The following is a 17,042-nucleotide window of genomic DNA, read 5'->3' as shown; positions in this document are numbered from 1 at the left end:
AAGCCCACGGATCACTCGCTCGCGCATGCAACCAATTTACCTAAAAAAAAGTTCCCTCGCTTTGTATTCCAAAACAAATCATCATTATACACGTCACAATGCTGAGGCGAGTAGCACATCAAGCCTAAAAGAAAAAGAAAAAGAAACAAATGCCAACAGCGGCAGCTCGACAAAGCGCGGAAGACCCGCGACCGTTGCGCCCTCAGGAAGAACCACCACAGCCCGAAGCTCCGATCTACTGCGTACTAAGCAACACCTTCAAAAAGGAATGCGACACCGACGACGCTGCTGGCCGGACGAATCCTAGGGTTTCCCCCAGTACGCGGAGAGAGGTGGGGGATGGTAACTACCGACACCCTCCAAGAAGGGAAAGTGGCACCCGCCGGTGTCACCGCATCGGAGCCGGACGGACCGACAAGGATTTCTCCCGCACATCAAACCCCACCGCCCAACCGGAGCCGACCAGCCAAACCACCGCCCAACACCATGCGCCATCATGGTTGCGCCGCCACCCACGCCGTCTCACTGCGAGCACCAACACGAGGCCAGGAAGACCGGAGAGAAGAGCCAAGCGATGGGAGCAGCAACACCAAGGCTGACGGGAGGGAACCACCTGCACCACCGTCGTGCGAGAGGCCCGCGCCTTCGGCACCGTCGCGGTAGCCGTCCGAACACGGTAGTGTGGCATACCAGGCCACCCCTAGCCCGACCAGGCCCGAAACGGGCCTGCTAAGCCCCGCCAGGCACGCTGTAGCAGGCTGGCATCGGCGCCGCCAGCACCCCGCCGTTCGTCGCTGCTCCCCTGCCTCCCGGGAGTCACGCTGCAGACCTGCCCCGATGCAGATCTGGGCCGAGCACCGTCGCCAGGTCGCGCCGCTGTGCCACCCAGCCGCCCAGCCACCCGCCCACGCCGCATCGGGGAGCCTCGCCGCCAGCCAGACCGCCGCCGCCTAGGTGCGCCCTCGGTGCAGCTCCGCCCCACGCCATAAAGCCACCGGGAGGAAAAGGTCAGGGGGCCGCGGGCGCCAGCGACGGCTGCGGGGAGGAAGGGGGGAGGGGGGCTGGAGGAGGAAGAGGTCGCCGCGACCACGTCGCCCCGTCACGGTCGCGAGAGGAGAGGAGAGACAAACAGAGTTTTTGTTCGCATGCAACCAATTTCGTTCGCTCGCTTGCTCACGCAACCGGTTTTTGTTCGCTCCATTAACTATTGGTGGTCAACTGTTAACCAATTTGACCAGTCGACTTTTGAAAAAAATCATGAATCTAGAAAAAGTTCATGAATTTGAAAATAGTTTATGAAATTGAAAAGGTTCATAATTTGAGAAAGGTTAATGAGTACGAAAATGTCTACGGATTTTAAAATGTTAGTGAACTTGATTTTTTTTGCAAATTTGAAAAAAGTTTGTGAATGAATTTAAAAAGTTACACTAATCTGAAAAGTGTTCACAAATTTGAATCAAGTTCAAGAATTTCGAAAAGAAGGTTCACGAATTTGAAAAAAAAAAGTTATTTTGAAAAAGTTGCAATTTTTTTAAAAAAAAGGCAATTGAACAAATGTTCAGCAAAACGAGGGACGCCTGGTCCCGTTGACGATGCGCCAGGCCGTGGACCGTTGCAAAACGAGGACGCTGCTGTTTTGGCAGTTGATTTTCTCGGTCGCCCTGGCTTTGATCACCAATGCAAAGTCAGCCCTCTCCGGCCACAGCGCTGGTTTTTTACTCCCCCTCGCCTACCGTCGACCTGTAGCCCCTTGATCACTTCACAACGTTTTCCAGATACCACATTGGCCCAATTTTGAAACCAGCGGACACGCGCGCAGAGCCTTCATTTCGGCCGCCTTCTCCAAGAAAAAACAATCCATCTTCTATCCCCGCTTGCACTGCAAGCTGGCCTTAATTACTCGCCGATGACTCCAGCACCAGCAGTATATATACAGGTCTCAGCCTCACCTTCGTTCCTCACCAAAATCTAGCAACGAACTGCAAAGCAGAAACAGCGACAAAGATCCATCTTTCTCTTCTTCTAGCGTCAAGGATGGCTACCGCCGGGAAGGTGATCAAGTGCAAAGGTTTGTTTCTGCGATAGCATGCAGTTAGTTTCATCGGATTTTGGTTGATGTTTCGAGGATGGAGATCTCAGTTGCATGGTTGATTGCTTGCAGCGGCGGTGGCATGGGAGGCCGGGAAGCCGCTGTCGATCGAGGAGGTGGAGGTGGCGCCGCCGCAGGCCATGGAGGTGCGCGTCAAGATCCTCTACACCGCCCTCTGCCACACTGACGTCTACTTCTGGGAAGCCAAGGTATCCCACTTGGGTTTGTGTTTTCCTATTGGGTATATTGTGATGTATCAGTGGGCAGTGGCTAATTAAATTTTGTGATGTTCTGCTTGGATTTGTGCAGGGCCAAACTCCAGTTTTCCCTAGGATCTTGGGCCATGAAGCTGGAGGGTATTTTTTTTTTCTTGAAAAGAAGGAACACTCCGGCCTCTGCATCAATCGATGCATACAATCATATTATTAAACAAAAATGTAACAAAGTCATAAGGTCCAAAGATGCTCATAAACTGAGCAGTAGTCGAAAGTAAATAAATCTGGAAAGCGCCACACCTGGCGATATAAGACTGAAAAGTGTCACATCCGGTGATATAAAAATAAGCTACGATGCCTACACATCTAGCCTATTATTAGCTCGCCACCCAAATTGGCTGCTCACAATGGTTGCACCCAATAACCAAAGGCTTCCTGAAATCCACATGAGTTAGTAAAGACCATATACGGATTCAAGCTGTAGCTCTGTAGATAATCTGCAAATAATTAGTGAATTGTGTCCCATTAAAAATCATATAATTTCTAGTGTTTCATATAGCCCAAAATAATGCACATAATCCTATCCGAATATGTTTAGCTAAGTGTACGTCCACTCCATTAAGCCACGTCCCAAATAACGTGTTTATGCTTCTCGGAGGTTGAACATTAAAGGCTATATAAATTGATCACCATAATAATTGTGAGGACATTCGAGAAAGAGGTGTTTAATCGTTTCTTTTTTATCACAAAAACAACACCTAGAGTTACCAACCCAATTCCTTTTTGCCAAGTTATCTTTGGTTAGAATAATCTCTTTATGGACAAACCACGTAAATATTTTAATACGAAGCGGAACTTTAATCCTCCAAATATGCAATGACCTCGACAATGGCCCGGAGTCATATCAATTAGGTCAGAATACATGGATTTCACTGAGAAGATTCCATTCATAGTTAACTTCCAGCGAATTGTATTCGCCTGATCAGATAGGTGAACCTGCATCAACCTACGAATCAGGTGCAACCAAGCATTCCAACGTTCCCATACTAGGGATCTCCTAAATTGGATATTAAGATGTATCGAATTTAATACTGCGGCAACATAATCCCTCTTACGTTGCACAATATCGAGTTTATGTTTTAAATTGCTTATATATTTTAGGATATTTGATGTTTTTGAGTGATTATTTTTGCATTAGATTCAAAATTTTGTCTAGTTTCTGTTTGTGCCATTAGTTTTCAAATTTGAATGATTTAAATATGTATTTGTTCAAATTTGCTTCAAACCCTAGATTATGAATAATTTGAGTTTAAAAATAGTTTTAATTTAATTCTTTTTGCTCCTATTCACATGTCAGATTGTTGTCACAGTAAGATTTATTTGGTTATTTTTAGAATAATTTAAATTAGGATTTTTAATTAAAACAGCACTACTTTGCTTATATAGTTGTTTTTATATATTAAAAAGTAATTATTTTTGCCACTTTAATAGAACGTGACTCTGGCTTGGTTAACCTTAGTTGTGACTCTGGTTGGGACGGTGCTAGCAGATATAGTCGACGGTAGGTTTGGATGGACACCATGTTGTAGTATGCTTCTGTTGGACACCATCAAACTCTACCCCCCCCCCCACACGCGTATCGCCATTTCAGTTTTGAAAAAAATAAAAGAAATGATAAAAACTTCAAAAAAAATCATTCGAGATGTAGTTATGTTACTATATCTACTAGTTAGGAAAATTAAAAAGCATAAACTTCGACATGTTTTGCAAAAAAGTGTTATGAAAAAGTAAAACGGCTATAACTTTTGCATACGATGTCAAAATGTTCAGCACGAAAATCCTTTTCCGATTTCGACCGCCATAGCCCGTTTTGCAAATTTTTAGAATTCTCAAATTCTGAAAGGAAAAAAAGTTATCCTTAAATTTAAGTTTTTTTGAATTTTTTATCAAGCTATGGTCAAACTATGGTCGAACTACTTATTCAAGAAATATTAGTGTTACTAATGAATTATTGTTTTTTAGAATAATAGTTTCAAACTCAAACGGTGCTTCATGCTCAAGTTCAACTCCTAAGGACTAATAGGATTGACAGCTTACTATTGTCAGGAAAACAGCAAGTGCAGACTTGGAAACTAGGGAGAATAAAACTCGAAAGTTAAGCGTGCTTAGACTGGGGTAATGTGAGGATGGATGACCAGCCGGGAAGTTAGATGATTTGGAATGAGTGGTACATACTTCAGTGGTGATGAGGGTGATTGGAGATTAAATTTGAAAATAATTCAGAAATTTGAAAATCAAAAAAATTCAGAAAAACAAATTTTGAAAAAAAAAATCCTTTAATCCCGGTTGGTGTTACCAACCGTAAGGTGGAGCTTCATAAATCGGCCACGTGGAGCTCCTTTAGTCCCGGTTCATAAGCAAACCGGGACTAAAGGATTTGGGCTTTAGTCCCGGTTCCGGAACCGGGACTAAAGGCCCGTTTTCTACTAGTGCCTAGCCATGTATCCTCCCAAAATCAAGTAGTATTACCATTACCAGCTAGGAAATTCACTCGTTAGAAAAAAGTTGCTTTCGTCCTTATTAATCCCTCCTAGAATGGTGAGTCCTTTGGCCTAGCGGTGACTTGGGCCAAAGTCTTAGAGTGTAAGTATTTATTCCGTAAGATTTGTATCCAATACCGATGGGCTCAGTAGATATTATGTATAGCCACTTGCTAAGAAGACATCTATTTTTAACCAGCTGGAGGGTATATATGCATCCTCTGTGTCTCTGTCTTGTTCTGTTTCAGTTTCGTAGGTTGGAGGAAGAATCTTAAATCATAAATCATACGTAGTTTATTCTCTCTGCCTTCTAATTAAGTAATTATAGTCATCCTCAACACTGATCTTCATAGTTTATCTTTTCTGGCATCTCTTTTCACCAAGTAGCTTCTTTGTCGCAGCATCGTTGAGAGCGTCGGAGAAGGCGTGATTGAGCTTGTGCCGGGTGACCATGTCCTCCCGGTGTTCACCGGCGAGTGTAAGGACTGTGCCCACTGCAAGTCAGAGGAGAGCAACCTTTGTGATCTCCTCAGGCCCGTGGATCGTGGCGTGATGATCGGCGATGGGCAGTCTCGCTTCACCATCAACGGGAAGCCGATTTTCCACTTTGCCGGGACCTCCACCTTCAGCGAGTACATCGTCATCCATGTCGGTTGCCTCGCGAAGATCAACCCCGAGGCGCCCCTCGACAAAGTTTGTGTTCTCAGTTGTGGCATCTCTACTGGTAAGACTGATATAATAGCTTGTCATGCCATTTTTCCAAATCAAGCACAATGGTTTAGGATGCCTCGATTAGTTGCTGAGTTCATTTTCTCTTCAGGACTTGGCGCCACGCTCAATGTCGCAAAACCAAAAAAGGGTTCCACGGTGGCGATTTTCGGTCTTGGAGCTGTAGGACTTGCTGTGAGTAACGTTCCAAGATGTTAATCTTCCACGACATATTTTTACAGGCTGAAGAGAATTATGCGCTATAGCCATTAATAATGACTGTATGCTTTTCACATGAGCAGGCCATGGAAGGGGCCAGGATGGCTGGTGCATCAAGGATCATTGGTGTGGATTTGAACCCTGCAAAATACGAACACGGTACAATAGTCTGAAAACAAGGATGTCTTGGCTAATGTTTTTGGATTGATAGAACACTGAACCTAACAACATGATGTACTACATTATTTTTTAGCTAAGGAATTTGGATGCACAGACTTTGTGAACCCAAAGGACCACACTAAGCCCGTGCAAGAGGTCTGTTCATGTCCCTCGGTAAATATTTTTCCCTTGGTTCAATCTTCAGATATGATAAGACTCACTGTGCAATGATGCTCTCCAGGTGCTTGTCGAGATGACCAATGGCGGAGTCGACCGCGCGGTTGAGTGCACTGGCGACATCGACGCCATGATCGCCGCCTTCGAATGTGTCCATGATGTACGTAGCTCGCACTATACCTACTATAAATAAATTAGAGGTAAATACACCAGTGATGCTTGAACTTGCTATGGATGTGCAGTTTAGTGCCTGAACTTGTAAAATACATTGAACTGATTCCATAACTTGGCATGGACGTGCATATACGGTTCAAATGACGTTTGTATACGTCCGCGACGCTGATGAGGCGTGCCAACATGGCATGGCACCCGTTGTCAATGACTGGACAATGGAGACAAGGGTGTGTGGCCTGTTTTTTTTTCTTTTGCAAAAACCCCTGCAAAATTATTTTTCATACAATAAGGCCCTTATAGAAAAACTGACAAATTTTTTGCTTCATGATGATTCATAACCTTGCGCTACAATTATTTTTCATACTATAATTATAAAATAATAAAAACTAGCGCCGTGGTGGTTAGAAAGGGCGACCTACTAGTCAAGTGCATGCTGGGCTAGCCAATAGACCACTTCACATTTGCTGCTTCATGATGATTCATAACCTTTATAAACTAGGCGGAACAACATAAATAAAGGGATTTTTGCGAAGTATAAATAAAAGAAATTTAATGAACCAGCAAAAATAGTACCAACTATATGACTCGAACATCCGACCAAAGCTTATAGACCAGGTACAGATGTCATTCCAACCAATGAGTTCTCATGTATCAAAAGTACAAGTAATCTATATGACTGTCTAACAAACATAATTTCAAAAGAATGCAAAAATCTTCATGTCATTAAAAAATCACATGTTATTTTAAGACATGCTCATTCAATTGAAAATATTTATGAATGATAAACATGTTTATATGATTCAAGTATTATTCATATGAGGATCCGCAATCTAAGGGCGCACTAGGCTTGTATTTTTTTTTAGAAAACACACAGTTTTTACTTAAAGCATTTAACACATTTATATACTACGTGAATATTTTTTTCAGAATGTGGAAACTTTAAAATTATATGAGAATTTATTTACATATATGAACATTTGTAAAACCAATATAATATTTTATTAAAAGGCAAACATTTTTTTCAAATTATAAGATATAATCTTAATTCATAATTTTATTATGTGTATTTTTGTTAAATTATTGCATTGGTATTTTATGTAATTATATGAAATTTTTAATGTAATTTGTTTTAAATATATGTCTATTGTTTGTAACAAATGATTATACTTTACGTAATTTTTACAAAATTTTGAAATAAAAAAACTGAGCCACGCCATGGTCTAATTTAGTGAGAGGGGCTTGTTATGTTATAAACCTAAATTTATCATTTTTACCATTAGATGTTGTCAGTTGGAGTGGTATGTGCGTCGGCTCTATAGCCCCTGGTTGTAGGTTCAAATAAACAGGGCTATATTGCTCGAATAAATTTTTAAATTTATGTTGTTCAGCTTTATATATGTATACTGTATGAATCCTTTTATGATGCTAAATTTGAGCCGGCATACTGGCTAGCCACACTCACCTGTGCGTGTCAGGTTGTTGTCTTGAACCCCGTACGCATTTTTAATTATTAATATATTTTTTATAATTTATCTTTGCAAGGAAAAAGTATTCTAGAGGGTTCTCCTAAAAAAACCAGGCCACACACCCTGTCCCTGACAGTGAGTCCCATGCCATGATGGCGCGATTGTCAGCGTCGCGGACATATAGAAACGAATTTGAACCGTATATGCACGTCTATGCCAAGTTAGGGAACCAGTTCAATGTATTTTGCAAGTTCAGGCATTAAAGTGCACATTCCTGGCAAGTTCAAGCACCAGTGATGTATTTACCTCAATAAATTATGTACTCCAAATCACAGGTTCTGCTTTAGAAGAGTTTAGACTGAATGTTGCAATCTGGTGGATGCAGGGGTGGGGCGTGGCTGTGCTGGTGGGCGTGCCGCACAAGGAGGCGGTGTTCAAGACCCACCCAGTGAACTTCCTCAACGAGAAGACCTTGAAAGGCACCTTGTTCGGCAACTACAAGCCACGCACCGACCTCCCCAAAGTCGTGGAGATGTACATGAGGAAGGAGCTGGACCTGGAGAAGTTCATCACACATAGTGTGCCCTTCTCGGAAATCAACACGGCGTTCGACCTCATGCTCAAGGGGGAGGGCCTGCGCTGCATCATGAGGATGGACCAGTAGATCGCCGCCTCTCATCATTCATCAATGTGTCTCGCTGATTTGGTGCTTGAGAAGCAAACGACAAAATAGAAGTTTGAAATCCCCCCTTGGATAATAATGTACTTGTCCCGATATGTGTTCATCTCTATGGTCTCAGAGAGACGAATGGGTCTTTGTTTTGTGTTTTGTCTGAGTGTGCCGTCTACAGCTTAAAGTTAGCATGTACTCCATCCGTTTCTAAATACTAGGTATTTGCCCGTGGGTTGCTACGGTGTATAAATATTCTAATACGGCCATAATTCCGTATTATATGATTGTGTAAATAAATATTACCAAATTCTTTCATGATTTTTTTGCAATCACTTATTGACTTGCCAAATAGAATATAGTTTATTTGGTAAGTCCATAAAAGATGAGACACTCTGCCTGGCAGGAAAAGGAATGTTGTTCATTTTTAATTTAAATAATCACTCATTGACTTGTGAAATACTCCCTCCATTAGTTTCAAAAAAAAATACTCCCTCCATTTCTAAATACTCATTTTGCTTTGTAGTGAAATCTCTAAAAGGTGTTATATTTAAGAACGGAGGAAGTAGAATATAGTTTATTTGGTAAGTAAATAAAAGATGAGACAATTAAGAAGGTTTTCAAGGAATGATCATCAGGAAAAATATGGAATGTTGGACGAAACACTCCGCCTGGCAGGAAAAGGAACACTCTTCTTTTCTTATTTTTTTCTAAAATAGGACAATGCATGTGTGTTGCAATGTGATATAAATAGTCTAGTATATTAGCTTGTGATTTGCATGTTCATATTAATGTGATTGTGTAAACAAATGTTTATCAAATCCCGCCCGTGATTTACCTTATGTTTTCATGAGACGTTTGGTTAGTAAATTAAAGTGAAATTGGTTTAGAAGGTAAGTAAATCAAGGTGATTGATTATTATATGTGAAAGATTGGACAAAAAGGTGGTGGGAAGAAATGTGAAACTGGAATTTTACATTCTTTTTAAGTAGTAGAGATAGAGATTTTAAAAATAGGACAATGTTCATGTGCTGCAACGGGATATAAATATTCTAGCACGTTAGCTTGTGATTTACACACCCATATTAATGTGATTGTGTAAATAAAGGTTTATCAAATCCTGCCTTTGATTTACCTTAGGTTTTGATGTGAAGTTTGGTAAATAAATTAAATTGGAATTGGTTCAGAAGATAAGTAAATCAAGGTGGTTGATTATCATATGGGGAAGGTTGAATGAATAGGTGGTGAGAAGAAAGGAGAAACAGGAACTTTACGTTCTTTTTAAGTAGTATAGATAGAGATAGAGATTTAAAAGAATAGGACAATGTCCATGTGTTGCAACGGGATATAAATATTCTAGCGCGTTAGCTTGTGATATACCCACCCATATTAATGTGATTGTGTAAATAAAGCTTTATCAATCATGTCCGTGATTTACCTTATGTTTTGATTAGAATTTTGGTAAGTAAATTAAAATGAAATTGGTTCAAAAGATAAGTAAAGTAAGATGATTGATTATCATATGGGGAAGGTTGAACGAAGAGGTGGTGGAAAGAAAGGAGAAACAGGAACCTTACGTTCTCTTTGTTGGAAATATTAGCACTTTTCCGATTAGACTAATCCACGAGTAGACAGTAAGCATGGCATAAAACGTGTGCATCTCATAGCTATACCTAAGCATACTAGCACATATAGAACATAGAAGCGAACCATCTATGAGCAGGACATATACGACTAGTACAAGTACGAGTAAACGAGGGATGAACAGATCATACCCTCCGGTTGGCCAGGCCAACGCGGCTGCCGCAGCAGCAGCCTCGGCGGCGTTTGTGGCCTTCTTCTTAGCGGCGGCGGCGGCGGTCATGGTGTCGATGCAGAGGTAGTAGTGGAAGCAGAGGCAGCGGAGCTAGGGACGGATCGGGAGCAGTCGCGTCGAGACGCTTCCCAAAAACCTTATGCCGTTCTCCCGGGCAGGATCTCGAACGACAGGGTTCCAGAGGCACCTACTCTCCCAACCAGTTGTGCACGCGGTCGTCAGGATGGGGTCGCCGGATACAGCACAGAGTGAGGAACAGTAGATGATGGCTAGGTTACGCGAGAGGGGGTGAGTGAACCGAACTAGGTCACTCCACTGGCCAGAGCCTTCTTAGGCGGAGGCCCACGACCGAGTCGACGCACTCGGGTCGCACACCCGCTCGGCTCGGCTCATTTCCGCAACCCGCGTCGCGTCGAGGAGAGTCGGGCGGCGACGGAGAAGAAGGAGCGCGCGTGTACCACTCCTCTTCCCAAGCTCCCAATGGCAAGTGGTAGAGCAGCCCTTATAAAGGGGTCTCAGCTCTCCTCAACTAGCAAGGTGGGACTAAACTTCTCACCACCTGCCATCTCATACATGGGCCTCAAGATTAATCAGGGATTAGTGTCTGATATCGGCCTAAGCCCATCCATAATCCAACAATCCCCCACCAGATCTCGAGGCATATAAGTTTGTCAACTATTCCAAACAATGTTTGATATACCAGAATTTTCAGTGGAGACTGTTAAGTTGAACTTCCACCTAGAGCAACAGGATTCGACTTCTTCACAACTTAACAATGGACTATGCCTTGAATTGTCAGTTTGGCGTGCAGAAGTTTCGCCTATTGTCAGCTGATACGTGGCTGCCGAAGGCTAAACCCCACGGGTGGCGCTTATTAGTCATACTCCGTACCTTCTCATGAGCTTACTAGAGATTACCCTATCTCATAGAGTGTGACCAGTAGACTAGGACCGCCTTGTGGCTCACAGCGATAAACGTGTTCTGGGTTGGTGGTGTATCCCCCACAGAAACGATTGCTCTTTAATAGGAGAAGACGTTTAGGGAGGCAATCACAATCTTTTTGGGAGCAGTTCTGAGTGTGATTGAAGATAAGTTGGTTGACGTATATATTTATATGGAGTTGTCAAAAACTTGTTTAGGAGGAGGGCGCCATTGACGCTTTCCATGAGTGGCTGGCCGTGCATGGCCTTCTCCCTGACAACCACGATGACTGATCATGCTAAGGTAAGATCATGTCAGGAAACTATTTCCCGTTTTCCTTTTATTTTTTGCCTTTACTATGAAGCATCTGTGAAGCCCGTGTTTCACTTCCTGTGCTGTAACATGCGATCTAATCTAACCACTTGCTTGATTGTTGTGGTTGTAGCCTACTTGCTTACTTGCTTGTTGGTACTGGCTCGATTTGCAGGCTTCAATGGCAGACGGAAGAGAAAGACGGTAATCAGTTTTGGACGCTTCATTCATGATGCACGGTAACCAGTTCTTTCATAAGTGCGCCGGAGCGAATAATATTCAAATGAGAACACGATACTTTCTTGCTATATCCATGCATGGTAAAGGTATGTCCTATTTCTACTAAATAAGAATTTTGCATTCTGTTGTATCAAAATGTATACTTTAAAATGTTTTTTTTTGCGGGAAGTATACTTTAAAATGTCAGTTCTCTTCTCGGAAAAAGAGAGAGTTATCTGCTAATTACCAGATATGAATCATGTAGTTCTTACACAAAATTTACCAGAAGAAAGTTGACTTTACTTGGTTGATTTTTCTTGTCTATTGTTATCGATCCTGTATTCAGCGATTGATATACTAATATTTTATGCTCGTTCAGAGTAGTAATGCAGAGCTAGATATTTTTGGTTGACCTGCCAAAGCAATTGTATACCAGTCATAGTTATACTCATGTGACCTTTACCCCTAAACTAAATATTTTCTTCTGTGCATAATAGGGAGCTTTATTGTTCACTGAAGCTTGCTTTTGTTTGAGAGCATGATAAAAGAGCTTGCTATGGTACGGTCCGAAGAAGTGCTTGACTGACTTGGAAGTCTACATGGATAAACAATTTATTCATTTATAATTCAGCTTTACTTTTATATTGTTTTCACGAACAAAAATGTGTTGGTCTTTCATGTTCTTATTTTGTTAAACACGCTATTTTTTGGGAGGTGGTGGTGCTGAGGGGAGGGGGGGAGCAATGCATATGTACGGGGCAAGTTTGGATTATTTCAAAGTGTTTCATCCTTTTCTTTGATAATTGTTCTGAGCAAGTGGCTACTGAGGTTAAAAGAATTCTGGATATAACAAAAGAAGTTTTTGAACCAAAGTATTTGGGTCTTCCTGTGCTGGAAGGAAGGATGCATAAAGGGAGATTTGAAACTCTCCAAGATAGCCTTAGGAAGAGGCTGGTAGATTGGAGTGAGCAGTACATGTCTACAGGTAACAAGGAAATTTTAATAAAATCGGTTGCCCAGGCTATTTCCACTTATGTTATGAGTGTTTTCAAATTACCTGCTCCGGTATGTGATGATCTGACATGTATGATGAGACAATATTGGTGGGCAATTGATAAAGGGAGGAGGAAGATGGCCTAACTCAGTTGGGATAAAATGCGTCTTCCAAAGTCCATGGAGGCATGGGGTTCAGAGATATGCGTGCGTTTAACCAGGCCATGTTACCTAAACAGGCATGGAGGTTGATCGACAATCCAGACCGTTTATGTGCTCGCCTGCTCCGGGCAAAATATTATCCTAATGGAAATCTATTGGGCACGGTTTTTTCAGGAAATTCGTCAGCGGTCTGGAAAGGTATTGAGTATGGACTACAATTGGTGAAAAAAAGAAATATTTGGAGGATAGGCGATGGGTCTCAGGTGCACACGTGGAAGGATCCTTGGATTCCAAGAGGATATGACCAAAGGCCGATTACCCCTAAGAAAACTGTCGATTTAACCGAGTTGCAGACTTCCTGCAAGATCATGGTGGAATTTTGAGCGTTTGCAAGAGTACTTTTGGGACGTGGACGTGCAACAGATTCTGAAGATATGGACGTCACTGCGGAATCGTGTGGACTTTCTTGCATGGTTCCCGGAGAAATCTGGTCGTTTTACTGTGAAAAGCGCATATAAATTGGCAACGAAGGAACATGATGAACAATTAGCGGGAGGAGCATCAAGTACAAACCCAGAGGGTGAGCGTTCTCTCTAGAACATGGTGTGGCGTGCAAAGGTTCCGTTGAAGATGCGTATTACCGCATGGAAAGCAGCCTCTGGTGCACTAGCGACTGAACAAAATAAGGTATACCATCACCTCTCATCGTTTGGTCATTGTTGGGTATGCGGCCGTGACAACGAGGATACGTATCATTCGCTTATTACATGCACTCAGGCGAGAAGTGTGTGGCAGGCCATGCGTTCGTTATGGCCTCTACCTGAGGTGCTAGTGGATAGTGGGAAAGAATGGCTTCTACATGTTCTAGCAAAGTGCAATGATCAATCACGGGACTTGGTAATTCTTCTCATCTGGAGGATATGGCAATTAAGAAATTATGTGGTGCATAGCAAGGATGTACCATCGATTGAGATTACCAAGGAGTTTCTGGATAGCTATTATAAATCTCTTGGTCTCACGAAGAAATATAGTATGGATGAGATTATACAAGGTAAAATGCTACTACAAGAGGAGACACCACGTGCATCATGTGATGCCTCCTGCCCCTTGGCCACCGCCGCCATCAGGATGGACAGCTTTGTCAGTCGATGGTTCCTTCTCCGGGCAGGATGGTAGCGTAGGAGTTGGTATGATCCTACGTCGAGAGGATGGATAGGTTATATTTTCTGCATACCAAGTTATTTTTCACTGCAATGAGGCACTTGAGGCGGAGATACATGCTTATGCAAGGTATGACCCTTGCTGCACAACATACGGATCGTTCAGTGATGGTACAAGAAGATTCCTTAGAGGCTCTCTCAATACTCGTAGGTGATAATTGGTCTCGTTCAGCTTATGGACACTTAGTTGCTGAAATCAAGGCGACGATGATTGGTAAGGAGTTTATTCCTCAGAAAATCAGTAGAGCTCAAAACAGGGTAGCAGATTGTATGGCAAATTATAGCCAAGCCGAGTCGTGCATTGCGGTGTGGATGAGCAGTTGTTGTGAGGATATATTGCCACTCGATTGTAACCCTTTAATTCATAAATAAAACTCCTTAGTTGTGCAAAAAAACACAATAGACACGTACTGACATACTCCCTCCATTCCTAAATATAAGTCTTTGTATAGATTTTACTATGGACCACATACGGATGTATATAGATGCATTTTAGAGTGTAGTTCATTCATTTTATTCCGTATGTGGTCCATAGTGGAATGTTTTCAAAGACTTATATTTAGGAACGAAGGGAGTACATGGCAAGTTGGGGTTATTTTCATGGTCATCACTAACACATATCCTTGATATAGGTAAGCTTGGATTCTTTCTAAAACTTCCCTATTTTGAAAATGAAAACCACCCGTAATGCTTCTCCTTGACAGGTAAGCCCGGACTATTTCTGAAAACAGTTGTCTACTAACATATGACATGCACTCCATCTTTGGTCGCATGCCCTGATGCCCATAAGTCAAAGGTGGCAACTGTTGCATGTGTATGACACCATGATCTCCTCGGCAAGGATTTGAGAAAGGTGAGACAACACAAAAGTGGTTACATATGTGTTACGCGTGTACACTTACATGATGGATCCAAGGAAGTGAGAGAGAGTGGAACATAGCTTTTTTACATGCAGAAAAATACAGTGGTTACTAGAATATGCATACTTCGGTTGCAATCCACGGGCACTGACCTAGAGATGGTGTGTCTCGATTGTACTACCTTGGCTGGCTGGGCTTATATCACCAGGCTCCTGAGATCTTAGCTGGGCTTTTTTTGGGGCTGGTCCGATTGGCGTCGGCGATCGCTAGGTCTAGGAAGAAAAGAGCTGAGATTGGGAATTCCCTATACGCCGCTTATTGCGGCAACTAGTCGCGGCTTCGCACAGAGCGCAGCTCACACGTTGCACTAACCACCACGACTGCCGCCTGCACTTGAACGAATAACAACGCGACACTAAAAGAGGTTTGCAAGCGAGGGATGATGTGGGCCGGCCCGCCGACCGATTTTACCATCCCGGTTTTGGGAATCTTCCAGAGGTTTCTGAAACCGGTTTCTTTCGGTTTTGGAAACTTTCTAGGATGTTCCTAAACCGGTTTTTTGTTGTTTCAACTTCTTTTCTTTCTTTTTTGTTTCTTTTTTATCTTTTCTCTCATTTTCCTGTTTCTTTTTCTTTCCTTTTTAATTTCGTTTTTATTTCAAACAATATTCGTGTTTCTTGAAAATTCTTCACATATTTATAAAAAAGTTTGCATTTACAAAATTTGTGAGTTTCAAAAATTCTATTTTTCAAAAAATGGTTGGGTTTCCAACAAAAATTCACGTTTTCAAATTTCTTCCCTACTTTCAAAAATTGTTCGCGTTTTAAAAAACCTTTCCTTTTTTCGTGTTTCTGTTTCTTTATTTCATTTTTCTTTTTCTTTGCAATTCCTTGTTATTCCCTTTCTTGTTCTTGAGAATTTCAAAAAAAAATCACAAATTCAAAAAATGTCCAGAAGTTCAAAAATGTTCCTGTTATTATTGTTTGTTCACAAATTCAAAAAACAATTCTCCATTTTTATAAAAATGTTCACAGATTTTAGAAAAATGTTCACCTTTCATATATTGTTCATAATACCAAAAAAAATGTTTGTGTTTTGAAATTTTCTTCTAGAGTTTGAAAAAATATTCCTCATTAAAAATTCATTCACAATTTAAGAAAAATGTCCGTGTCTTCCAATTTTGTTCTGTAGTTTCAAAAAATGTTTCCATCTCCAAATTTGTTCGCAATTTTCGAAAATGTGTCTGTTTCTAATTTTGTTTGGGAGTTCCAAAAAATGTTCGCTAATTTATACAAATGTTTATATTCTCCAATTTGTTCAGGAGTTTCCATTTTTTTTTGAAAATAGTCACGTATCCAAAATTTGTTTTGAAATTTGAAAAAAAATCATCTTATTTTTTCTTTTTCTCTTCTTATTTTCTCATGTTCCCTTTTCGTTTTTAAGGATATTCACAGTTTTAGAAAGTGTTCGTGATTTCATAAAAACTGTCCATCTTTTTCAAAAAAAGTTCAAATTTTAGAAAATGTTTTCAGTTTTTTAAATTTTGTTCTGAGTTTGAAAAATGTTCTTTTTTCAAAAAATGTTCACGGATTCCAAAGATATTTGCGTTTCCAAATTTTTGTTCAGAGTTTCAAAAAATGTTCCCTTTAACGAAAATTTGTTCACATATTAAAAAATGTTGATGATTTTCAAAAAAGCGTCAGTTTATCAAAACTTTGTTCACATATGTAAAAAATGTTTGAGCTTTTTAGTTTTTCTTCTCAAATTTGAAAAGTGTTCGCATTAAAAAAACACTTTTCTCAAAATAATGTTCGCGTTAGAAATTTGACAAAATGTTCGGATCTGCGTTACCTTTAGCTTCGCGTGCCATAGTAAAACAAGAAAGCTTGTCTAGCCTATTGGCTAGGCTCGTGCGTAAGTAACAGGAGGTACCTGGTTCGATCCCTCCCTCGATTCTTAGTCCTTGGATTTTTCACTGTGTTCCGCTAATGGGTCGGCGCAGCTGGAGTCGCCCATGTGTGTTCGCTCGGCAATTCGCCGCAATGAGCGGCGCATAGGAGCTCCCCTGAGATTGATCAATGCTTTAATCGCTAGCTATGCGCATAAAAGAGAAACCTTTCTC

The 17,042-nt window shown here is 41.4% G+C and overlaps 1 protein-coding gene across 1 annotated transcript; it reads left to right on the top strand.

The window, feature by feature from the left end:
• Window positions 1–2,028: 2,028 nt before the first annotated feature.
• On the top strand, window positions 2,029–8,411 carry LOC119330166 (alcohol dehydrogenase 3-like). The gene is made up of 9 exons (XM_037603312.1): window positions 2,029–2,068; window positions 2,162–2,298; window positions 2,399–2,445; window positions 5,246–5,568; window positions 5,665–5,747; window positions 5,855–5,930; window positions 6,025–6,086; window positions 6,172–6,267; window positions 8,133–8,411. Exons 1-9 carry the CDS (start codon window positions 2,035–2,037, stop codon window positions 8,409–8,411), a joined length of 1,137 nt encoding a protein of 378 aa, XP_037459209.1. The 5' UTR covers window positions 2,029–2,034.
• The last annotated feature ends 8,631 nt before the right edge of the window (window positions 8,412–17,042 follow it).

This window comes from Triticum dicoccoides, chromosome 1A (genome assembly GCF_002162155.2).
Source record: "Triticum dicoccoides isolate Atlit2015 ecotype Zavitan chromosome 1A, WEW_v2.0, whole genome shotgun sequence".
In the NCBI taxonomy this organism is placed as follows: domain Eukaryota; kingdom Viridiplantae; phylum Streptophyta; class Magnoliopsida; order Poales; family Poaceae; genus Triticum; species Triticum dicoccoides.
The sequence above is the reverse complement of the archived record's forward strand: the minus strand, read 5'-3'. Positions and strand labels throughout refer to the sequence as shown.